The sequence below is a fragment of the Castor canadensis genome, chromosome 3 (genome assembly GCF_047511655.1).
Source record: "Castor canadensis chromosome 3, mCasCan1.hap1v2, whole genome shotgun sequence".
NCBI lineage: Eukaryota > Metazoa > Chordata > Mammalia > Rodentia > Castoridae > Castor > Castor canadensis.
Genome location: NC_133388.1, coordinates 189,941,916 through 189,967,217, shown reverse-complemented (window position 1 = coordinate 189,967,217; position 25,302 = coordinate 189,941,916). Strand labels below are relative to the sequence as shown.

Below are 25,302 nucleotides of genomic sequence, written 5' to 3'. Positions count from 1 at the left end.
AATAGCCTTCATTTAAGACACTCTGAGTAAATGTCCCCTCTTCTGCGAAGTCTTCTCAGGTGGCTTCTCCTCACACACTGCCAGACAGAACTGCCAACCCCCACTTTGTGCTCTTCCAGTGACCTGTACACTCTTCTCCCTTGGCCCTCTGTGATCCCCTCAGGACTCCCTGTACAGCTGTGTCTGGCAAAGATGAGAAGCACGCTGAAGCTAATAACAACAAATTGCTCTTCAGTCACATTGAGGAGAAGGGCCCACAGGGGATACTCATTAATGTGCTCTGGAGAGGTTGGTGTGGACAAACAGTGACAGTCACACTATCTGAGGAGACTGGAAGAATGGCTATGGAGAGGAAACGCACCACAAGATGGTGTCTGCCCTTGCTGCCGAGTGCCAGGGACTTCCATTCCTTGAGCATCCACACACCAGCATGGCCCATCTGTCTGGCACTGCACCGTCTGGTACTCCCCATCTCTGCGGCATCTTGGGATATAGGGGTGCTGGAAGCTGGTGGCTGCAAACTGCTCCACTTCACATTTTGTGGGGCCTGGAAGAGATATGGTAACAAAGGAGACAGTGTCATCAATGCTGTGTTTGCAGCGTGCACTGCTGTTGCAGTCACAGCGCTTTCAATCCCGGCACTTTCATTGGTGGAACAGCCACAGACAGCAGTGACCTTAAGCCCAAGTGGCTCCCCCAGCAGGAACACACATCTGTTGGCAGCTGACTACTTACATCGGAATCTTCCAGAGATGACTAATTGCACAGCTAGGAATCGTCTCTGCAATATCCGGTACAGGGTGCTTTCAGTGAAGGTGGAGGCCAGGTCCAGGCTGGCAAAAATGGTGTCATAAATTTCATCCAGTAATAGCTCCAAACCTGAGTAGAGGCAGCCAGTATTTCAGGGGTGGGCTCATTCAGAAAGCAAGCCCTGACCTTGCTATGCTGACAGACATCAGGAGGGCCAGAACCTCTACCATCAGCATTATGCATTGTATCTGAACGATTTTTCAATCATTCCCAAAGTCAGAGTAGCTGTGTCTAGTTGTGCAGGTTGTCCACAGCACAAAGGAGCACTGAAAGGTTTAAATCCACTTGTCAAGCTCAGAGCTGCATCTGCCTAGAGGTGGGCACCTCTTCAGCATGCACAAAGGCACTATCTGGGCTGGCAGCAGTAGCATTCAGAGCACTGTAGATGAAATCTCACTAAGGCCACCATCTTCTTCCATACCCACAGCAGGCTGGTAGGGGGGTGGGTGGCCTCCAGAAATTGCTATTTTTGCCTTACACTCTGGAGCCAGGGAAGCACATTCTCTTCCTTCAGATTGCCCAAGGAGTGCCAGCTCACCTGTTTCGGCCAGCTCTCGCCCTTGGCTGTCAGCACAGTAACAGTACCCAGACACCTCAGGGAACTTTCTCCGGAAGGAACTGAAGGTCACAAAGGCATCTGGAAACCTGAGAAGGAATGAGATGTATGGTTACCATTTCATGAAAGACAAGTCATCACTTCCTCTTCCCAACAAAGTCAGTGAGGTCAAGTCCTCAGCTAGGAAAAGAGTGTCTGCTTTGGGCTCCATGCCAAACACCCATGGGCTTGCAGTCAGTGCAGAGAGAGGCTTGGCCTCATGAAATAAAGCTCTGTTTAACTGTCATCCTCCCATTAACCCTTTCCCTCATTTGTGGCACTTGGCTAATTTATGGCCGCGCATGCTTCTCCCAGGGCCAGGCAGAAAACGGGTAATGAATGCTTCATTAGCTGGTTTCTTTGCTAGAGTATAACTCTAGAGACCAAAGGCCAATGTGGTACACTGGAGATAGATGATCTCATTATGAAAGATCAAACAACTACAGGGGTCTTTACAATCTTTCAAGTGAAGAAGTCAAATTCTACCATAAGAAGGAAATGAATGTTCTAGTTCCATCATTGAAAAAACACACAAGCAATATGACATGACTAACAAGGGCACCACTATTTCTGTAAGGAAAGGTCTTCTTTAATCATGTCCAATCTGGTAATTGCTACAAGGAGCTCATTGGCTAGGTCCCCATCCTAGATGAAATAAGAGGCTGAGGTGTGGAAATCTCCATTGAGAGGTCTTCCCATGTGCAATAGTTTAGCCAGCAGAGAGAAATTTTTCATCTTTACACAGCATCAAGAGATTTCTTTCATTTCCTATAGAACTAGTGCATGAGGCCAGAGCACATGTTTCTATCGATGTCGGGAAATCTATCCCTAAACCATAAGCTAGCAGAAGCAGCCGGTCTCTGCAGGATCAGGTCTGTTGGAGCCAGCATATCAGAATTCCTGCTCTGGAGTAGCCACATGCAATTATCACTATTAATTGCAATTCAAATATATTAGCAGGTGACATATATTGAACAACCAGACACTATGCCAGGAATTATCCATATTTTATCTCATCATATTGCATTAATCCTTTAGAAAAATCTCCATTTCACAAATGAAAAAGCAGAGCAGTGAGTCTCAGCTCACTCAGCCGAGATCAGGGACCAGGCATCCTGAGTTCACTTCCAATGCTACTTCAACACAGATGGTGGCCAAATAGTAAGATTCCACACTTAATAGAGCTTAGTCCTTTAGGGCCCTCCCTTCACCAGAATTGAGTTCAAGCTCTAAATGATCCTGAGTTCCTGAATTCCCATGATCAGATCTTTGTGGATAATTTATGACATGATATCACTACCTACAAATATTGTACATCCCATTCAGCATAATGATTTGCACTGTTAAGATTGCTGAGTTCTTGCGTCTGCTATTCTCATTGGCAATTTACTGTATCAGGGCAGGAGGAATTTGTCTATGCTTTCAATTTCATCTTTAGTATATCTTCTTATACAATCATGGAAAGTCAGACCTTTGAAACTGGTGCAGGACAGCCATTGCTCTACCCTTATTCTTGGGACAGTTGGGTTTCCCCAAAGGAGGGGAATTTGACTGGGATTCTGAATCCACAAATAGCAATTTGACCAGGAAGAAGGAGGAATAGAAAACACGTCTAAAGCCATCATTAACATGCTTCCAACTTCCAACCTGCCCAAGTGTGGGCAAGAGGAAAGATGGAGACATGGGTGCTTAGAGAGGAGAAACAGGTATGGAAGAGAATGATGGGTCCCCAGCATCACCGCCACTGAGATCCATGTGTGGAAACCCTGTGTGCACTGCTTCTTATGGGCACCAGCTTAAGAAATTGATGGTCTCATTATCAGCTCATGTCACCCAGAGGGCACACAACATCGACCTCTTTAGGAGAACCTGATCACCAAAGTTCCCTCCCTCCTTGATAGAAGAAAAAATTGTTCCGTGAGAAATTGCCTTAGTGCTATCTGATGGAGACTGAATAACTTGGGCTTTTTTACATCTTCTCTGGCTATGGGGAGTTCAGAGATGAATATGAAACCCTGAACACTTAATATACCTTTACAGATAGATCGATGCAAACCAATACTTGCCTTGACTTATTTTTTACCCTTATTTTGCCTTCTTGATGATTTCCTTGAGTTTCTACCTTTATCCCCTCTTCTGGGCATATCAGAAGTAAGAAGAAAAATAAGAACACAATATTTAAACATAAAAATGATATGTATCTATCTAGTGGAAAAGGCTGCTTACCTCTTATTGAATAGAAAGTGAAGAGTGGTATCTCAGGGTGATCACAAAAGAGACCTCAAGGAAGAAAATTCTGAAGGGGCAAGTGATGGTATCTTTGAGTTTGAATTATGCTTGGATTGTGGCCAACCCAGACTTAAAGAAATCACAAATAACGCTTGGTGGAGTCTAAAATACTGGTTTTCCATACACATACACACCTAGGCATCTCATCCTGCCATTTGTAGAGTGGGACTCACGCCTCTGGGCTCAGGAGGTGACATTCCCTACTCAGTGGGATTCTCTAATTCCTCTTACAGTGACAGATTTCTGTCCCTCCAGAAAACTAACCATCAATTCATAAATGAAGTATGTGTTTGATTCTCTGTTGCACTGGAGCGTGTGTCCCTTAAGGGAGGGACTACAGCCTAGCACGTTACCGGAGGCATCACACCTCCAGAGGTATCTCCTCTGAGGGTGGTCAGATGGTCCATCTGCGAACATTTCCCCACAGTCTCTTTTCTGTTCCAATTATGATGATACTTCACCACATACTTAGGTGCCCCTGACAGTCAGGACAGCAGAAATTGCTAAGGCATTTGGGTGAGACTTGTTGCTAAGAAGCTTGGGTAAACTTAGTCACTAAAGACAAAAATTGATAAGGAAGCCCATTAGCTGAGTTTTAACTCAGCTTACCAAAGCCTCTATAATGGTAGCCCTGCTTAAAGGCTCTGCAGACCTTTTCCTACAATCTGCCTAGCAGAAGAACAAGCTTCCACAGTTAGTGGTTAGACTAGGACTGTAGCAAAGATGGGATGGGAGGTTGAGTCAAAGTACTAGTGAAGCTTACTCCCTATCATGACATAGTTTTAAAAAGTCATCAGACAAATAAGTGTAGTAAGCAGTGGCCTTCTTCAAGAGTCAAAAAGGCCTACTTCAAATAGGCAAACACCATGGCCAAGTTCAATTTCAAGTCATCATCCAACATATCAAGAACTCACAGTGAGCTGCCCACAAATTTCAGGCCTCTTGTGGCTCTATGGAAGTAAGGAAACTGCCTTATGCCACTTCTCCAAGAGATCCACTCAGACTAAATATTCTAAAGTCAAATTTGAAGCTTTCCATTTCCAAATGCATCCTTAACCATCCTCCTAAAAAGCAGACTTAGGAGTCAGCCCCACCTCTTCCCCTCCCTCACCTCCAAACCTGTTCTTTCCCCTACATTCTGTAGATTCGATATGTCTGCCAACTATTTCTCCAGTCCCACCCATCTCTTAGCTAGCCTGTCTGTCATCTGCTCTAGTCTGAGTCACCATGATCTCTCGGGGCTATTTCAGTACAGCGGCCTCCAAACTCAAAGTCTCTTCCCAGCACTTATTCTGCTCTTCCCCCATCCAGCCAAAAGTCTGATGGTGGTTATACTCTGTCCTACCCGAGGTTTACAATGATTGATGCAATACTGGGAACATACAAGAAAAAAAAATTACTCTTTGCTTATCTGAAATTGAACCATTGGGCCATAACTGGCTGTCCTGTCCTCTATCTGGCAATCCTAGGTGCTAAGGCTGAACTCTCTATGTGGCCTCCAGGACTCCTGCTTTTTGCCCAGAGGTGTCACTGGGCCTGGGACCTGCCAGGTCTACACAAGTATCAGAAAATCCTTGATTACCCCTAGGCTTGCAATAACCAATCACCCAACAATTCCCATGACTTTCCTAAACTAGAATTTGCTCTGAGACATGCTCACTTACGAAAAAGAAAAGGATCCCATTTCAAGAGTGAATTTTTTTTGTTTATTTTTGTTAAACAATGGATGCTTGATTATCAACTTTTGCATTTAACTAGACTGCCCTCTTGTGGAAATAGCTGTGAATTGTGCCTCGATCTCAAGATGACACCTGCAGAATTCTTGGATACATCCACCTACTCAGTAAGCACGGATTGTAGACCTACTACATGCAAGACTGTGTGATATGCACTTGAGGGAGGACAGAGATGAGTTGCAATAGTGCATGGATAGTAAAAGGAGCAAGACTATTCTGAAACCCACTAATTATGTTTCCTAGGGTGAGTTCCTTAGCCTCTGTATTTCAGATTCTTCATTTATATACTAGAGATTATAATTATCAAATGATTTTTCTATTAAAGTAAGCAAAAGTATGTAAAGTTCCCTGGATGTAGCGAGCATTCAGCTGAACTTGAACTGAGGACACTCTGGTTTGCATTGATGTGCATGCAGCGAATCAGGCTGATGGAAATTTGTATGTGCTCACAGGCAAGCCATTCTCTAGTCACCGGGGGACAACTCTAACCTACATTTTCTGAAACTGGGTGATGCGTGAGTATTCCCTACAGACGAATAATAATTTATAATTTTGTAAATTCTCAATGGTTTCATAAATGGAGTCTCATCAGATTTTCACCATGACCCAGTGAGCAGGGCATTGTGTTTCATTTCACAGCTGGAGACTCTGAGGCTTTAGGAAGGTAAGGGAGCAGATCACTGTGCAAAGCAGTGACAGAGGCAGAATGCAGGTTGCAAAAGCAAATGCTCTGAAACAGACATAATGCAAACAAATGGAGTTGGCAAGAGTGTGACAATGGAGCTCAGAGGGAACCAGGGTACAGAAGGGTGTGCCATAGACCACAAAGGATAGTTCAAGCCCAGCTTCTCCAGGCTTTGGGTAAATGCATACAGTCTCAAGCTTTTAAGAACAAGAATTCAGAATTTTGTGTGTCAGGTTGAACATATGAAACATCTTTTTACCTGCAAAAATGGAAACTTCATAGGGTATAACTTAATGACAGTTCCCAAAGACTACTTTCAGGGGTCATTTCTATAATTGATTATCAGTGACGGTTCCCAGTTTTTAAAATACTATATAGCTCAAACAAAGCTTGCCTTTGGGGCTGTTCTGTACACAGGAAGCTAGCCTGTGACGTCTCCTGGTCTGAGAACTTCTCCAACACAGGGAGAGAAACTGGTTGTTTTGGAAGCCAGTCACATTAGGCTCAAGTTCTCAACAGAATGGCTAGCACTAACCACAGGCTGTTTCTTTTTCCTCAGAATGGTCCTATGACACCTGAGGTCTACACAGGCCCTTTACAGTAATCAAGTAGAGGTCTTGAGTAAGCAGAAGTTGCTTGAGTCAAGATTTATGATACATGCTTGTTTTTGCATTTGTCATTTAAATCATGTAAAGTCCTTTATAAGTGCACATGCACACATAGCTCGCAGAAACTCACAAATATGACCATATTTTTCCTTTTTGGATGATAGCCCTTCAGCCTACACCTCCTTCTCCATAGCAGCCCCAACCCATGATAACCATGCACTCATTCACAAAAATTCTGGGCTGCCCTCATCCTACACAGACACGACAGAATCATATAATTCCATAAGCATGTATAAAGAATGGTTTTTGTTTTTTAATTGAATCTTGTTACTTGTGCTTTATACCTCGTACCACACTATCCTAACTACTGTAGAACCCTCTCCAAGTCAACTGCTGCAGCTTTCATTCACTCTTGAAAGACTGCATAAATCTTATGTCCAATCCACATTTGCTCAGCAATCCACCCCTTTGATGATCAGTCACTTTTCCCAGATTTCTGCTATGATGGAAAGCAATACTATAGGTGCCTAGGACACATTTCTACTCATCCTGGTGTTTCCATGTACATGAGCTGGCTGGGCCAGCTTGCTTTGTTAAAAAGCGCTGTAGCATGCAGTTGTTCATCTGCAGCATATGAGATTAAGGCATAATATTTTTTTGAGACAGAGTCTCCATATGTAACCCAGACTTGTCTGGAACTCACTATATAGTCCAGACTGGCTTCGAACTCTTGATCCTCTTGCCTCAACCTCCTAAGTGCTGGAATTACAGGTGTGGGACACCATGCCCACCATTATAAAGCATATTTTAACTCTCCACCAGGCTGTGTGCGTGACACACAAAGCCCCCAGTTCCCACTGTGAGCGTGAGTTTCGGCAGCCTATTACCCTGTGATGAGCACAGCCAAGGGATGGCTCCACTTACCTGTTGTAGCTATGGATCAGATCAAAAATCATCATGTCCGTGGTGTTGACAAATTTGCACTGGACAGGCATAAACTCTCCACCTGCAGAACACTGGGGTGGCGACTTGTCTCCTACTCCATGGAGAAGACGACGGTTTCTTATCTCACAGCTCCTTGGACCTAAATGTATTCATTAAAAACTGTCAGGTTCTTCAGATGTACATACATTTCTACAGTTGAGCTACATCTACTTATGCTGCACATGTGACAGCTAAAGACCCAGCAGTGATTAAGCACTGCACCAGGAGACCAGCAAGTGTTCATCACAATCCTGCCTGTGCCTCTAGTGTCATCCAAGGAATAAGGGCCATTACCCTTATTTTATCACATGGGAGTGATAAAATCTTCCTGTAGGAGTTTTCCCTTCCCCTCTGAGGGCCAGGCTCTGCCCATCGTGTTAGGCAGATCTAAAGAAACTGGTTTATAGTAAGCAAAGCTGCAGCCCACCCAGGGATGCAGAGACCCCTGAAACTTACATCGCGTTGGTCTTCCCAGTTGGCGGGTGCCATACACCTCCATCCCCTCTGTGTCCACACACCAGCACTGCCCCTGCCACAGGTCACATTGCACAGGTGCGTAGTCCCCTGAATCCTGGCACTGAGGCAGGTAGGAGGTGGTTGTGCTGTTAATGTAGCCACTCAACAAGATCTGTTGTTTATGCAGCTGGCAGAAGGACAGACCTAAGGGCAGGGAGAGCAGTGTCAGAGAAGATCTGTGGAAGAATGCCCAGGGCTAAGCCCTGATCCCTCCTTACCTACCCCACTCCTTCCCTTCCTTACTCCCTCCCTCAGCTGCATGGTGGAAAGGGAGATGGTGGTAGTGTCTGAGGACACTCAGCAGGCAGTCAGAAGACTCTAGCATCCTGGGGATGCTATCAGGGTGAACTTTGCTAATGCCACATTTGTCAAGTGGACACCAACTGCCTTGGGGCCACAGAGGGAGACCAGGCCTAGAGTGAAAGCTTGATGAATCTGGATTTCTGTACATGCTGGCTATGTGGCCTGGGGCAGCTGTTTTGCCCCTCCGAGCCTCTCTCTCCCCATCTGTAGTAGAAAGACAGATGTCCCTCCAGGGCCATGAGGGAGAGTGACATTAATAATCCATGCCCCTACCAACCAGCTACTACATTCCCCATGGTACATGTGCTTTAAATCTTCCTATCATGGGAGGCAGATTCTCAGCTCATGTTGCAGGTGAGAAGCTGTTTGTAGCTCAGAGAGGGCAGGTGACATGACCAAGGCCATATGACTAGAGAGTGGACTGGGGAGTGTGAGGAACCACACTGGTCCCCAAGCCAGCCACACGGGCCATATAAAACCAGAGCCCTATCATCTGATCATTAAAGGATAGCTTTCCTCAGGCTCAGTGTCACCATTTTTAGATGATCTTCTTAACTGACCTTGGTTTTGAGCACTGACATCAGTTAAATGGGGGCTGTTTGACTACTTGCCGTAAGTGGATAGCTTTCACCAAAGTCCCCAATCCTATGGACTCCCACAATATTGGAATTTCACAGCTGCTTTCCTGCTTCTGGCCACTTTGATGTCAACTGGTCATTGTCTGCCCAGCACCAGACAAGTTGCCTGATCTGAGGACCTTGCGTAATGAGCAGGGACTCTTCTTATTCCAAGAGGAGGAGACAGCAGCCAGGAGGGAGATCTGCCAGGGTCACCACTCAAGTCCAATGCTGATTTCCAGATATGAGGTAGCCAGGCCCTGTTCTGTTGAATACCCCATTGGTACTTACAAGCCACTGGCCTCCCCTGTTGTCTGCTGCCTGGCACTTCACTGCCATCGGCACCCACACACCAACAGGAATGACCATCATTTTGGCACTGGACAATCCTGAAGAGGAGACACATCAAATGACATGATGGGTCCCAGAAACAATTCTTTGGCTCTAACCCAGTGAGAGGCCAGCAGGTGACCAGGGGTAGAAGATAAGAGGTGCTGGAGGAAGAGAAAAGCAAATGCAAAGCTTCCTGGGACTAGGGCAGGCCTGAAACTGCAGTGGCTGGAACAGAAGACATGTGGACCTGAACAAAAATAACACTTGAAAAGGGGAGGCGTTTTTTTTAACTCCTCCCTTGCCACCCCAAATTCTCAGGAGTCCTGGCAGGGACCAGAGCAGCAGCCTGGAAGTACCAGAAGCCTGGCTAAGGGTAGGCACATGCCATGTGTAGAAGCCCACAGCAGGGAAGGCAGGTGTTTCAAGGTCACCTCTCAGAGGTCACACAGACTGAGTTCCCCAACTCAGCTTCACTGCAAGGCTGAGGGGATTTCAGCCACACAGTCATTAGGAGGACTCTCCTCTCTCCCAAAGGGAAAAGGAATTTAGGTCATCACCACACCCTGCCCACAGACAGTCCCAGGATTCACACTGTCAGGGCAGCTAGGAAAGCACCTTTCACAAAGAAGCTTCCAAGAGGATATCAGCCCAGCAGCTAGGGGCAGCTCCAGAGCTGGACTGGGTCAGTGGGAGGCACCCTGAACCTTAAGGTTCAGCCAGCCCCTGCTTCTTTCTGCTCAGACTGTTCAAGAGGACAGATAGCAGGGGCAAGAGAGCCAGGGACCCCACTTCTGTGATTTACTAAAAGGCACACACTTTTTAATACAGTAGAGTAGGTGAAGTGTTGACAGGAAGAGAAGGGCTAGCACTGGTAAGTAGGAAAGTTTGGGTTGGGGCTCTCCCTTTGTCAGGTTGCCAAGGCTTGATTAGCCTAGGAGACTGAGAAAGGGGTCCCTGCTCATAGACTCTGAGGAGCTGGAGAGCCCAGCTGGGGAAGAGAGATAGGAGATGCTCTTCCAAGGCCAGAGCCCTGGGTGTCCCCTCACTGAAGCCAGGCTTACTGGAAGCTGCCATCCTCGGAGCACTGGGGCACGTAGTCTGCCTGCTTCAGAAAGGCCCTCTCCCTCTGCAGTTCACAGGGACGAAGCGGCTGGGCATCTACCTGGTATTCTGAGCAAAGGGAAGCAATTCAGGAGAGAAGAGTGCAGGGCTGGATCCCAGCTACATCCCCACACACGCTTCTTTAGGGGCATGGTCATTAACCATCACAGTCAAACTGCCACTTGGTAGCTACTCACCATTTCCCATTAGCTGCTTTAATCCTCTATATTCCCCCTGGGAGGTGTGGGTATGCCTGCATTCACCTATGTGGCATCAAGTCTCAGGTAGTGGAAGTAACACCCTATGTCAAATGCTGAAAAGGGAAGGATCCCCCACAAAAATCCTGAAGGAAGCATGGCCCAAGCCATTGTGATAGTGTGGGAACACTATCAGGAAGTTGTTCTTGACCTTGTCTACTCCCTGTGGATGTGGCACCTTCCTGGCACACAGTGGGAATACAAAGTAATTAACAAGGTGCACGGTGTCTTACTCATCAATGAGAAGCCATGTAACAGGCAGGACCGCTCCAAGATCAGAACAACACCTTGAGGTGTATGTGCCTGCTTTTTAAAGTAGAAACTGCAGCTTGGTAGTCTATCCAAAGTCATCAGGTAGAGGACTCAGCCAAGGACAAAGGTTAAGTCTATTTCATGCCACAGGGAAATTTACTTCTACTGTCTCCTGGCTACTTCCCAAATACTGCAGGGATGACACAGACTTTGGGATAGCCAAGGGGATTAAAAAAATGTCAATGGCAAAAACTTGACCTAAGGGTGAGGCAAAGGAAACTTAGAATTAATAAAATCTGATTTTTCCATCTCTACTGTAATCACCAGCTCTGTGTCCTCCAACAATTTGGGCCAATTCTCTGAACCTCTGTCTCTTCATCTGAAAAGGAAAGAGCAAATAACCCACCTCTGGGCATTTCTGGGGATTAAAGGAGAACAGACATATGTAAGGGTTCTGGGGCAGAGCCTGGCTGATACAGAAGCTCCAGGTCTGATAGCATCCTCCCTGTCCTCCCTGCCCTGAGCCTCGAACTCACCAAAGATGTTGGCTGACACCAAGCAAGCTGAGCCCAGCAGGCTAAAGACCCACAGGACCAGTGCCATTTTCCTGGCCCCTTCCTGGGATGAAGGGGTAGGAGCACTGTCCACCCTAGGTGCCCTGGCCATCCAGGGAGCTTTTATAGAGCAGCAGCGGGCACTGTTCTCACATTCAAGGGCACTTGGTGGAGCAGCAGCTTGCCCTGTTTTCTCTGCTGGTCACGGGTGTGCCCTCCACCTGCCTCTGACCCCTCTGAGGACACTTGACTTGAGTGACTAGAGAGGCACAAGAACCCATCTAGACCATGGGGAGCAGAACTGGGTGGAGTACTATCGAAGTCCTTTAGAGACAAAGCCCAAGGTTTATAGCTGTGTGGCAACAAGATGGTGTCACTACAGGGGGGGAAAAGCCGGCTCCCTCTTTCCCCTCTCTCCCTCTTTCCTCCCTTTCTCCTATCCTTCCTTCCTTCCTCCTCTCTTTCCCTTTCAACCTCCCTACTTTACTTTCCTCCTTCCCTTCCTCCCTCCCTTCCTCTTTTCTTCCTCCAATATTTTTACAGAGCTCAACAGTTGCAGACATTATTCCAGACAATGAAGATATGGCAGAGAAGAAAACAAGCAAAATCCTGCCCCCTTAATGTACAATGCTAGAATTTTCGTGAGGGAAGCCAAGTGTACACAGGAACACACATGCACATTCCTATTCCTATTCCCTTCCTGTCATTCCCAGGACCTCAAACTGTGCTATGCTAGCAGAGCAGGAGGTGGCCTCTCCTGCACACCAGCCAGAACCTTAGCACAGTTTCTCTCAGCACCCCAGCTTCCCTCCTCCTGCTGCCCCCTGTACAATCTGGGAAAATGCACTTCAACCCTAAGCCCCAGCCTCTTTCTTAGAAGCAAAGCAGCAAGAAGAGTACCCATGTGTCCCTGTTGTTCAGAAGCAGCAGGAGAGTAAATGGACCATTGAGTGTTCCTTAGGTATGCTAGTAGTTCCTATTGTCATTGTTTTCTCATTTAAGCAAAGGATATCCTGCAGGTAATGACAAATATGTCAAATGAAAGCTCAGCAGGATAAGGGGCTACTGATGGGTAGCAGCAGGGGTCAATGGATGACACTGAAGGTCACTGAGGGGAGGTAGGAGGGGCAGGTCAGAATCTAGAGAAACAGTCCCCAGTGCAGGAAGGGAACAGCCTGGGAGGTGGAGCATGTCCTGCATGGGGAAGAACCTAAGGGCCACCTAGGGGCTGAGCAGCACCTGTGCTGGGAATAGAGGTGTTGTGGATGTTAACCAGGTGAAGATATTTGACGTGCTTAAGATGGTGTTGGACAGGGAGGAAGTGTCCAGTACTGGCTACTGTGGTTGTCAGCTCAGACTGCCATTGAGAGGTAGCACACAGCGAGCAGCTTAGTCTACAGATGTTTCTCTTCTCACAGTTCTGGAGGCTAGGAAGTCTGAGATCAAGGTGCCAGTGGGGTTGGTATCTCCTAAAACTTCTCCCATGGCTTGTGGGTGACTGTCTTATCTCTTTCTTCACCTGGTCTTTGCTCCGTACATGCCTATATCCTAATCTCTTCTCCCAAGGACACCAGTCATACTGGAAAATAAGTCCATGCTAATGGGCTTATTTTAATTTAGTTACTTCTTTAAAGACCCTATCTCCAAATACAACCACCTTCTGAGCTTTTGGGGGTAGAACTTCAACATAGGAGTTTTGAGGAACAAAGCTGCTGACATTGTTATGTTCGTAATACAAACCATAGAACATAAAACTATCAGTCATTTCCAATGTTAGAGGGAGGGCTTAAATGGATAAGGAATCCTACCCCTTGTCTCCTTTCTGGGGACCCTTATGCCCAGGGCTCACACATCTTTCCCTACCTGGGTCTCCAGCTGGCTTTCTCCACTAAGCTCAGATCCACTCTGTCTGAATTCCCCCTAGACAGCTCAGCACATCTCAAACCCACCCCACATGTCACCAATCTGAGCCCCTTCCTAAACTTCTCAGCAGCCTCCAAATCCCACCAGACAACCAATCATCCCTGTCTTCTCATCCAGCCTCATTCTTCTGTATCTGCACTCTCCCTCCTCTCAGGTCACCACAGCTCTGGATTAGTCAACAAGAACAGCTATAGCTTGACCCTGACTGGGGCTTCTTCACCAGCTTCAGACCATCCTGGAAAATATCTAAAAATATGGTCCCACCACAGGGATAGAGATTCACCCACAGTGCTCATGAGAGCGGTAGTCTGGGAGACCCATCATTCTAGGGAACAGGAAGAACAACCAATGCTAAAACCTAGAAGTCAGGCAAAGATGGTTCGGGGACATATGGTGGCACCTACTGGAAAAGAAGACCCAGGGATGGGGAGAGCTCCCTCTGTTCCCTACCCTCTACTGCCTGGACCTAGGTGATCACAGGCCATGGGGCACCCACATGCCCCTACTCAATACAGCAATAGGATTGGCATAGACGGTACTACTCTTCTCTTCTTTTTCAAATTCTCAAGCAGATGAATCTTAGAAAAAGTTGAATATGGTTAAAGGTTTGCCCCACACTTCCACTGACCTCTGTGCTTCCCATCACCCCCAAATGTGTGCCTTACACTGGCTGGGTGGGCAGACTGCTGAGTCACTGTCCCTGGCCGGGCTGCTGGGAAACAACCAAGTGGCATCCACTCAAGAAGGCCCTCACCAGGGTGGCTGTGCTCCACTGGGTTTGGTGCTTTTAGAGGCTCTGGGCGCAGCGTCCACAAAGCAGGCCAGGACAAAGAGGAGAGAGGGATGGTAGCACAAGAGTGGACAGTCTCCAGAGTCCACTGGAGAAGGGAGTGGAGACACTCTGTGGGGCAGTTGCCAGGGCTTCCTCAAAGGTCACAAAAGAACTACCCTGTGCAGCAAGGAGGGTGCTTCTCTCCACCCAAGCAGCAGAGCAAGCAAGCACTTGGAGGACCAAGCCAAAGGCCTCCTCCACAGGAAACTCTCCTGTCAGAATGACTCAGCATCTTGACCCTGTAGTGTTTTTCTTTCCCTGAGGCAGAGAACATGCAGTCTTTGATGGCAACTGCATGACAGTGTCTGGCTCAGGCTTCCATCACCCTAGCAGGCTCTTCATCACTGGTTCCCACTCTGCTTGGCCCCAAACAAATGGTGTAAACTCCTCCGTCTTCTTCTTTCCCTAATGCAAGGACTCTCTATATAATACAGGTTTACTGAAGATTTGGGGTGGGATGCATAATCATTGAAATATAGAAGAGGAGATGCTGAAAATGGAATATCAATCACCACTGTTTATGAATCCATCCATCACCCCTGTCATCCCCACAGGGAATTGCATACCAGCCCTTCATTCCTAGTCCAGCCTGCCACCATGTTGGCAAATTCAATGTGCTTTTTAGGGACAGCTTCTACCCCTCTCCCACATACCCCATCCTTTACCTGGGTGACCAGAACACTAGCAAAAATTCCTGGAAGTTAATTATGGAGTAGAAATACTTTTCTCTATCCCTCCTACTAAGTATAGCTAAAACTGTGGACATTATCTATAAACAAACAAGACGACACTGAAAGCAGAGGGAAATGAGGCAGACTGGCCGGCAGCATCAGAACTGGTATTGAGTGTTGAAGAAGCTGGTAACTTACAAATGCCAATGAGCACAGACAAAAATAAAACAAACGAACCCAAGAAAAGCGTCCCAAGTCACACTTCCAGAAAAGTAGTAGGTTAGATAATAACCGATTGGTGATAGCAAACATTCGCAGAAAAACAAAACAAAAATGAACAAAAGCCAAAAGAAAACTGTCGCTCCAAATATTTACCCAAGCTAAACAAGATCAAGTGGGCACTCTAGAATTCTGCCCTTGTCAAGCTGTAAAAGGATCCTCAAGCCCCCAACAGGGTGGTGTCTGAGAACAGATAAGGAAACAGGATGCCCACACAACTGCACTGCAATGATTCCCCGAGTGTGGTATCAATGGAGACCTCACAGAGAGTTTGACCTTCCATTTCTTCCCAATATAATAAAGGGTCAGAAGAGGACTACTGAAGAGTTAGGAATTTCATCTCTGCTCAGCAGTGTCAGCAGAGGTCACATGGGAGCACTAAGGAGACACTATTGACCCTTCAATTGACAACACTGAAGGCCTAGAGAGAGCCCAAATTCCCATGCCCACCCAGCAGTAATGAGGATCATGCCATCCGCCAGGTATTAATAGGTTAGAACAAGAACCTACACTCCCAGTCCCTGCTCCAATGGTAGTGAGGTGGTCTCACTTTCTTCTATTGTAGTGATATTAGAAAAGTCTACCAAAAGAGAATTAAATGAGATCCAGAATTTCTTAACATAAGCCTAACTGAGCAGGTTTTGATTTAAAAAGAAATCACTCATTGTACCAAGAACCAGGAATACCTCAAGTTACATGAAAACAAAAAATGAATAGATGTAAGCACCAGATGACACAGGTATTATTTGACAAAGATTTTAAAGCAGTCATTGTAAAAATGCTTCAAGAGTAATTATGAACAAAGTGAAAAATTAGAAAGTTTCAATGAAGATAAGATATAAAGAATAACCATATGGAAATTTTGTATCTAAAAAATAAAAAACAAAAACTTCAACAAATGTGCAAAGGAACTAAAGAGTCATAAACTTGAAGACAGAATATAAAAAATGACCCAACCTGAATAACAGGGAAAAGATAGACTTAAAAATAAAAATAAACAGTAGCTTTGCCTTGGTGACAAAAGATTTAACACTGTTTATTGGAGTGCTAGAAAGAAAGAGAAAAAATAGAGGTGGAAGATAAAAAGAGTTTGAAGAAATAATTCCCGAGAAACCTCAAATTTGGCAAAATACATAAACCTATAATATAAATAGGTTCTATAAATATAAATATTTATAAATAAATAGGTTCTATAAATATAAGAAACTGAGGAAACCCCAAAGGATAAGTCAACAGAAGCCAGTGTCAAGACGTATCAAAGTTGAACTTCTGAAAATTAAAGACAAAAAATTGTGAGAGTAGCAAGAGAGAAATGATCTATCTCATGGAAGAAAATAATTTGAATAACAGCAGACTTATCAAAAATAATGGCAGGTAGGAAGTGGCAGGACACTTCGCAAGTGCTGAAAGAAAGGAAGTACCAGTCCAGAATTCTGTATTCAGTGAAATGTTCTTTAAGAATGAAGATGAAATTGAGACACTCTCAGATGAAGGAAAGCTGTAAGAATCTGTTGCCAGATCTACTCTAAAAGAACAGCTAATATTCTTTAGTTCTTTAATTAATATTCCTTAATTAATATTAAACCAACTTCATATTCCTGGGAAATACCCAACCTGAGCTTGATAAAATATCCTTAGTCTACATTGCTGAAATAGGTTTGCTAAATTTTTTTTTGCATATTTTGTGTCTATGTTCAGAGGAAAATGTATTGACCTCTTTCTTTGTATTTTCCTGGTTTGGGGTATGAGGTCAGTTTGTCTCAAATATAATAATGCTCTTTTGAATTTTCTGCCAAAGTTTATACATAAGTGAGATTACCTCTTCCATAAGTGTCTGAAAGAATTCACATTTAAGCCTGGAGTTTCCTTAAATTTAAGGGAGGATTTTTAATTGCAAATTTGATTTTAGTTTCTTTTTGGTCATTTGTCCTTTGAGGAACTTTGCCATTTTAGGTGAGCCTCAAATTTATTGAATGTAGTTGCTTATAATATCCCTTCACTGGATACTTGGAAATAGTCCATCTTTCATTCTAATATTTAGATAAGACCACCTAGCAGTTTATCAATCTTACTATTCTGTTTATATAGGTTTAGCTTACATAGGTATTTTCCCCAGTTTGTCCTTTTGTATTTCATTGATTTCAGCACATATCATTCTTTACTTACTTTTTCTGCATGTTTGGTTTTAATTTGCTCTTACAGTTTCTTAACATAAAATCAAAGATTAGTGATTTTGTACGTTTTAATAAGCACTTAAAGCTATAAATTTCCCTCTAATATTGATCTGTACATCACAAAATTTAGTATGCGGTTTTCATTTCCATTCAACTTAAAAGTATTTTACAATTTTTTTGTGGGCCATGAGTTGAGATGTTGTTTGATTTATAAACATTTGGGAAGTTTTCCACTTATCTTTTTGGTATATACATTTCCAGCCAATTCTGTTGTGGTTAGAGACCATATTATGCATGGTTTGAATTATTTTACATTTATTAAGTTGTTTTAAAGGCTAGTATATAAGCTATCACTTTTTGTTGTTTGCTTTTTTGAGACAGGGTTTTGCAATGTAGCCCAGGCTGGCCTCAAACTTGTGATCCTCCTGCCTCAGCCTCCAATGTGCTGAGATTATGGTATGTGCCACCACGCCTAGCTATAACTTATCTTTTTGAATGCTCATGTGCACTTGGAAATTTATATTGGACGGGATGTTCTATAAATGTATGTTATGTGGAGCACAATGACTATTTTTGTTTGTCTATATTCTTACTGATTTTGTTGGCTTGTTCCATTAGTTAAGGCTAAAAACGGGTTGAAATTTTCAAATTGTAAATTTTTCTATTTCTCCATTCAATGATACCAGTGTATGCTTTATTTTGATACTCTATTAAGATGCGTACAAATACATTTTAAAATTTCAGTGCACCATCATGTTTTTCTTGTGGGAAAAAGTATGAGGATGATAAATACTCGTAAGTATAAAAAAGGAATATTCTGTGGGAAATAAAATGGAAAGCCAAAAATGAAAATTTAAACTTTGTGAAACTTCCAAATGTTAGGGAAGAGATTGCTCATATACTTTTAAAAATGGATACTGGAAGAGCTGGAGGCATGACTCAAGTGGTAGAGTGCCTGCTTAGCAAGCATGAAGCCCTGAGTTCAAACCCCTGGAACACACGGAGATGCTGGTAAATGGCAAAACTGTACTCAGGTTCAATTGTATATATTTCAAAATGATGTAACTGAGTTTAGGGTTTATATTAACAAATTGAAAATCATACCCATTGCAACTGTTTAAATTTATGAACTTCAAGTAAAAGAATGAAAACCCATTGCCAACAGCTGTGTGGTCAGTTGTGTGCATTTACTTTGGACTTGTCCTCCTCTCCTCCCCCTCACTGACTTCCTTGGACTATCTCCCTAATAAACTAAGTATACTCAAGTCTTGCCTGGCTCTACTTTAAGGGGTACTCAAAGATAATAGGTAACAGAAATGGATTGCAATTCCTCAAAATTCCTTTAGTGAGGTTACAAATAAGCAATGACTATTTTAATTAATATACATCATCTATTTTCCCCAAACTCCTCTACCTAGAGTATAATTATCTCATTTTCCTAAGCCTCCTTGGCTTCTTGTACACTCACTGGATAGTTTCCATTAGCCTACAGACTGTTATTTTACTAACACTATTCACTCCAATCCTCTTGATGGTCAGCACACAGATGACATTCAGTATGTCAACTGAATTTCAAATTTATTTAATAAGAGCTTCTAGGTACTTTATTTCTTCAAAGTTGTAAGTTAAGTATTATTTCTATTTTATAGACAAGGAAACCAAAGCTCAGAGGAAACAGTGCTAGTCAATGGCTAGAGTGAAGATCTAGGACAGATTGCAAAGTTTGCGCCTGTTCCACTATACACTATTATTCACTGATGTAGTTACCCCATAGCTCAGTACAATGCAGGACCCAATAAGAAACCCCATATATTTCCAATAGTAGGACTATTAGAGAAGACTAGTAGAGGAGGGAAAAAAGAGAACAAATAGTGAATAATACTGAAATACATCACATCTGTGTAGGAACAAAACACATTGAAAACTGTTGAACAATACAAGGTGGGGGAAAGTGTAAAGCAGAGTAACAGAGGAGTTAGACTGATTAAAGTACAATATATTTTCAGGTAAAATACCAAGGCAAAACCCCAATGAACAAAGAACAGTCACTGAAATGATAAAGGACAGGAATGTAAAACAAGGTCATGATGAAGGGAGGGTACTAGTGGGAGGCGAGGGTAAAGGAGAGTAAATATGGCTGATGTACCTTCAATACGTATATGAATATGAAACACTGAAACCCGGTGAAGTCATTTTAAGAAGAGGGAGGGGAAAAAGGGAGAATAGTGGAGGGGATGAACCAAACCGGGGAACGATATTTGGAAATGTCACAATGAACCTCCCTGCACAAGTAATAAATACTAATAAAACATTAAAAAAAGAAACCTTCAACAATGGATTGCTTCTCATAGGAAGAGAAAATGAAAACCAGGTTGTCTGGGTTTATAGACACAAACAAGGGACAATCTACCAAAACAGGGAAATAATATAAAGGCAAGACATTGTAATAACCATTGTCCTAACAGTGAGGCTTTGTTTACATGGACTTGAGAATTGGCCAGGGATAATTCTGAAGACTTAGAATGAAGACAACATAAGAATACCAGAGGTCAGCAATAATGTTCATATCTCCATAGAATTATTTTATGAAAAAGTAGGCTGCCAGCAGGATTGAGGAGACAGATAGCATCACTCATTTTGTGGAGTCACCACGACTGGTGACAAGAATGAACATATGTCATGTCTGGACTTGGATGTTGATATTTGGCAGCAGATTCAGTTTGTTGAAGGGAAATAGTGTGTTTCATCTTGAACATGTGAAGTATGAGAGGAAGTCAGTGAAAGTAAGATGAGAGTTAGGAAGAGGGTTTTACTTGAAATGATAAGAATAACCAAGTTCATTTAAGGAAAAAGTACAATCTTTCAGGACCACACGTAAGTATGAGGAAGTACAAATTATATTCATCAGAAACATACTAGGAGGGATCCTTCCCCATCTAGGCTCATTCTATTCTGTAGGAATGGCAAATAAAACACCGACTTTTAAAGAAACCCCCTCTTCAGTTTATTGCTTGTAATCTAAGTACAATGATTCTTCTAAAAAGACTTAAAGGGAAAAAATAATCTTCTCATCTGACACTTCACACTTGATTTGCTTCTCAAAAATTAACTCACTCTCTCAAAGGAAAGGCTCATCCCTCTACTTGCTAAAAGGCTTCAACCAATTGTTGATACACCATATTAAATGGGTATGTGCATAAAAATAACCTCATACGTACTTTAAAGTTCTAAATTTAAAAAAACAGATTTCCAATTCATATACATGTAAGTAGAGCAAAACCTTTAACAATCTAATTATTAAAGGTATGTGCAATGTGCTTGCTGCTAACAAAGTGATCTATTTTTAAGCTACAGATTTAGTATCCCTTATTGGGAATGCTTGGAACCAGCAATGTTTTGGATTTGGTTTTTCTTTGGGGGTGGTGGTGGTTAATCTTTGCATTTTACAATGACACAGTCTACACATTCAGATTCAGTCTACACATGAAATTCACTTATGTTTCATATATATACCTTAAATACATAGTTTGAAGGTAACTTCATACAGTGTTTTTAATGAGCCTACATTTTGACTGACTTCATCACATGAGGTCAGATTTGGAAGTTTCTACTTTTGGCATCCTGTCAACACTCAAAATGCTTTGGATTTTGGAGTACTTCAGACTTTTGAGTTACGGATGCTCAGTTTGTACTACAAGAATAAATATGCATTGCTTTAACCATGTTCAACAGGACTGAGATGACGAATATTATGGGGCACAGAGGTCTTCTGTGTATAGACAACACCACTACTTACAGGTTAGGGATTCCATATGTTCAAATTGTAAGAAAAAAAAAAAAAAACAAACCAAAAACCCAAAAAGATACAAATTCAATTTCTATGACAGGGCAAATATTAGACATTATTTTTCAGCATAAATCAAAGACATTGTATCAATCTTGAAACACAGACACTAGCAAATTTACTCCACACATGGAATATAGGCACTATTTTTTACTTTAATAAGCAAATTTAAGCAACTACCCCACAATATGACCTCTGCTAAAGCTTTTCATTTACCAGTAAGATCTTAGGCAAAGTTTATGTATTACAAGTAAATACACAGGACTTATGTTTGTTGATCTTTGGCACATTTGTCAAGTTGGAAAATCTCAAAAAATAAAAATTTGATCATTTTGCACATTCTTTTAATCTTTAAGTCAAAAATAAGGCCGCAAAAAGGCAAGCTGAAATTTTAGGACAGGTGGAATAGTTTTAATAAAGAGTTTTACATACAGTACCTTACATATAGAACAGTGTGTTTGCAAATTTAAATAATATCTGAATGTACAGTGGCATGTATTCTTATCAAAGATAAATTCAAGTTCACTGTCTATCAGTTCTAAAATGCATTTATACAGATCGCTAGAACTGATAAACAGAATGAGGCATAAAATATTCAAGTGTTATATGTCATCAAATAGCCTCCTCTTAACAGTCTTTTCCCCCTTTAAAAATTTTCAAAACCTGTACATACATTTTTAATTTTTAAAAACAGTCTGTTAAAAGGTAACATTTCATGTTAACCACCAATTTGTAGAGTCTATAGTAATAAAACTAGATATGTGTGATATAAATATGTTGATTATGTACATATGTACGTTGAGTGTTTAAAACAAGCATACACACTTACGCATACCTGCGTATGTAGCACTGGGGGAGTATACAACTCACATGAGGACTGGCAGACAGTAGGACCTAGGCTCAAAATCCAGCAAGAGCTAAGACAGCAACTTAGTTGCCTTTGGTTTCAGACATCTGTCCATTTGCGATCAAAGCTAAGAGTTTTGAGTGTGCATGTATTTTTAAAAAATAAAATTCATCTTCAGAAATGAAGCTTTTCCAGTATTCCACTACTAGCAATTAAAAAAATCCACAGCCACAAATTATTTTGATATTTTTTCACTCCTCATCCCAGCTGAGGATATTTATAACTTTTTTCTGAAGGCAAACACCAAGCTTATCCAGGATCAAACTGTATGTTGAAGCCTGAATACTGCCATTCAACTATATATATGATACATATAGTATATGTGACATGTAGGTTTTGGATGGACTGATGGCACTATGTAGGACTTCAGGTGGGAAAACTCCCACAGTATTTAAATCCTCTGTCCAAGCAGTATCATCAGCATTTGGCACACTGGACCTTTCTGCAAGCCAGTTTGTTTTTTTTTAATGAGCTTAATGCCTGCAATAAATTCCAATTATTTGGTGTTTGTTTTTTTAAATACATTCATAATGAAGTCAGAATTCCACAACTGTTTTTTTCAAAAGTGAGACTTCTACTGTCAGTTTTCTGATTAAATACATTCATCACCCAAGAAACAGCTCATGATCCTATGGAAGTTTAAATAACCTAAATTTCCGTGCAGCTGGATCCAACTGCTGAGAAGGCAATTCCTACAGCAACCTTGTAGAACTCTCCAGAATTTAAATTTCCATAACAGTTTTCATTTTTTGGCCAAATGCTGGGTAATAAACATGGATCTTTCTACTAAAAGCTATATAAAACACACCAAATTTCTTTCTAAAAGTATCTTGAGCTTCATATAAACAACTAATCAAAAATCCTGCCAATTTGAGTCCCTTAGTATAGATTATATCCTACTCCATTGATCCTTGGCACAGAAAACTTCATTTGCTGCTTGCTCAGACATTTTTAATATTAGCTTCTGTGATAAAGTTGTTCTTCATTTTTCTTCCAAGGTGCCATCCAATTGATATCACAAATCAGTAAATGACCAAGCATTACTAAGCTTCTTAACGATACACTTAGCAACCATGTGGATAATAAAAATGATTCCACTGAAGACAGACACACTTTTGTGATTAGGTGTTCACTGTTGTCATACAGAGCAAAGAGTTGCTATTTGTTGTACTTTGCCCATGTCAATTAAGAGCTGTTTTATGTGACGTTTAAGTTGGGGCAGTCTTGCAAGGGGATCTGGTGGCTCCAACTCCCCTGTAAAATCAAGCCAGCTTTCCAAAACTAAAAGAGAGAAGAGAATAAACAAATTTAAAGGCATCTGGAACAACTGTCAGGAAAGGGTGTAATTAGAAGGTTGGAACAATGATCCAGGAAAGAGTTCACTTCTCTGTTTTCAGAGGACAACACACTCAAGCCATTTGTGAATGGCTTAATATTATTTATTTCCCCTCCCACAGAGTTAAAAGCCCTCTGGATAACCTTTATCTGTTATTTTATACTTTTTTTTTTCAGTGCTGGGGATCAAAAGAATGTGCTCTAACCTTGAGCTATAGCCCCAGCCCCATATTTTCTTTTATCTATATGTAAATAAACCAACTTTCATTTTGAAAGTCACTTTTACTCTTCTGGAATAGGAAACAACAGTTGCCTGGTCAAGTTTTCTACTAATTCAGATTTAAATCATCTCTACTTCACCTTCCTTTTTAACAAAGGAGGTAGCAATTTCAATCTCAGTATCCTTTTCAGCACCACTATTTTATTTATTTTTTTATTTTTAAAAAAAGCATGTAAGTATACTAAAATTCTATGCAGAATGCAATTAATTACATTCTACATTTTTACTGTTTCCTTTGAAATTCTATCCTGAATATGAAATTGTATGAAGTTGCATTTTCATTTCTTCAAAAATCTAGTCACATTAAACTAACTCTACAGCCAAATTAAAAGTCAATCCTGTGTTCATGGGTGGCAGCAGTAGGAGAATTGCCTTAGCACAGTGGTGGTTTCAAATGCTTTCACAGGGAGAACCATAAAGCAGGGAGGCAGGATGCAATATATTAGGTTTGGAGGATGAAGGCATAGAAAAGCATAGGAATACATGGAATTGGGAAATCCAGTAATTCAACTTATTCTAGTTTCTCAAGTATAACATATAAAACTTATGGTTTACCTACATAACTTATAGGCGTGGCTTGATAATTCCACTTAACAGATACTAATCAAAGTGAAAAAATATATCCAGAATGTTTGTCATATTTCAAACATGCTTACACTCTGTATGCTGACTTCCAAAGAAAACATAGTTCAAAGAAACTAATACACATTCTGTAAGTGTTCTACATTGAACCTGGCAGATGATGGGCAGCATTTAATAAAAATCCACTAAAAAAAAGTCTAAATACCTGGCTGTATTGTTCTGAGCCTAAAAGACCCTGCATGTGCTAAGTATAGTATAAAAGAGAGGTGAAGGTATGAAGAGCATCTCTAGTTTTCATCCTATTATTAAAAGTTTTAAACAGTTTCTTCACAGTAACCCTAAACACACATTGGTACTTTAGTTCTTCATTTAATTACCGTCCACTTCTTTTTCTATGAGGTCCATCCTGCTGGTGACTTCATTCTGCACATTTTCTATATGTGTAAGGAGATTGAGCTGCCACTGAAGATGTGAGTCTCCTGGGTTCTCAGTGCTCTTTTTATCATTATAAAAAGATGCCTTATTCCCTGAAACTGGGTTCTTCTTTAAAGGACCATTGGGAAAAACAAAACAAAACACAGAGAACTGGATGAAATACAATGTCAGAAAGGGAAAGACACATGAAAAACCTCATCACCATAATGACTGATGCAATCTAATTTGACTTCCATGATGTCTTTAAAGACATCTTGTCTTTAGGTACAAGAGCAAATTACATGTGGCGGTCTTTACTAGTACATCCTTCCACAAAGCCTAGCATAGTGCTACTCACACTAATGTGCTAAGTAAATCAAGTCACTAATTCTATCCTGCTATACTTGAATGCACAGCCAAT

The 25,302-nt window shown here is 42.1% G+C and overlaps 2 protein-coding genes across 17 annotated transcripts in view; both read right to left on the bottom strand.

Moving 5' to 3' along the window:
- The window catches only part of Tg (thyroglobulin), a 222,818-nt gene extending 210,742 nt beyond the window's left edge, over positions 1–12,076 (bottom strand). The window contains exons 1-8 of the mRNA XM_074069262.1: positions 11,623–12,076; positions 10,538–10,646; positions 9,435–9,532; positions 8,164–8,367; positions 7,648–7,807; positions 1,349–1,455; positions 736–879; positions 362–547 (exon numbers count right to left, since the gene is read on the bottom strand). Coding sequence (XP_073925363.1) covers positions 362–547; positions 736–879; positions 1,349–1,455; positions 7,648–7,807; positions 8,164–8,367; positions 9,435–9,532; positions 10,538–10,646; positions 11,623–11,752 — 1,138 coding nt within the window. The 5' untranslated portion in view covers positions 11,753–12,076. The remainder of the gene's footprint in view (positions 1–361; positions 548–735; positions 880–1,348; positions 1,456–7,647; positions 7,808–8,163; positions 8,368–9,434; positions 9,533–10,537; positions 10,647–11,622) is intronic.
- Positions 12,077–20,209: 8,133 nt separating this feature from the next.
- The window catches only part of Phf20l1 (PHD finger protein 20 like 1), a 71,795-nt gene continuing 66,702 nt past the window's right edge, over positions 20,210–25,302 (bottom strand). For 6 of the 16 annotated variants that reach the window (XM_074069249.1, XM_074069248.1, XM_074069250.1 and 3 more), the window contains exons 20-21: positions 24,845–25,010; positions 20,212–23,551 (exon numbers count right to left, since the gene is read on the bottom strand). In XM_074069249.1, the coding sequence (XP_073925350.1) occupies positions 23,409–23,551; positions 24,845–25,010 (309 nt within the window). In that variant the 3' untranslated portion in view covers positions 20,212–23,408. Of the gene's footprint in view, positions 23,552–24,844; positions 25,011–25,302 lie in introns of all 16 variants that reach the window. The other 10 variants (XM_074069251.1, XM_074069253.1, XM_020180491.2 and 7 more) reach the window with 7 other exon arrangements.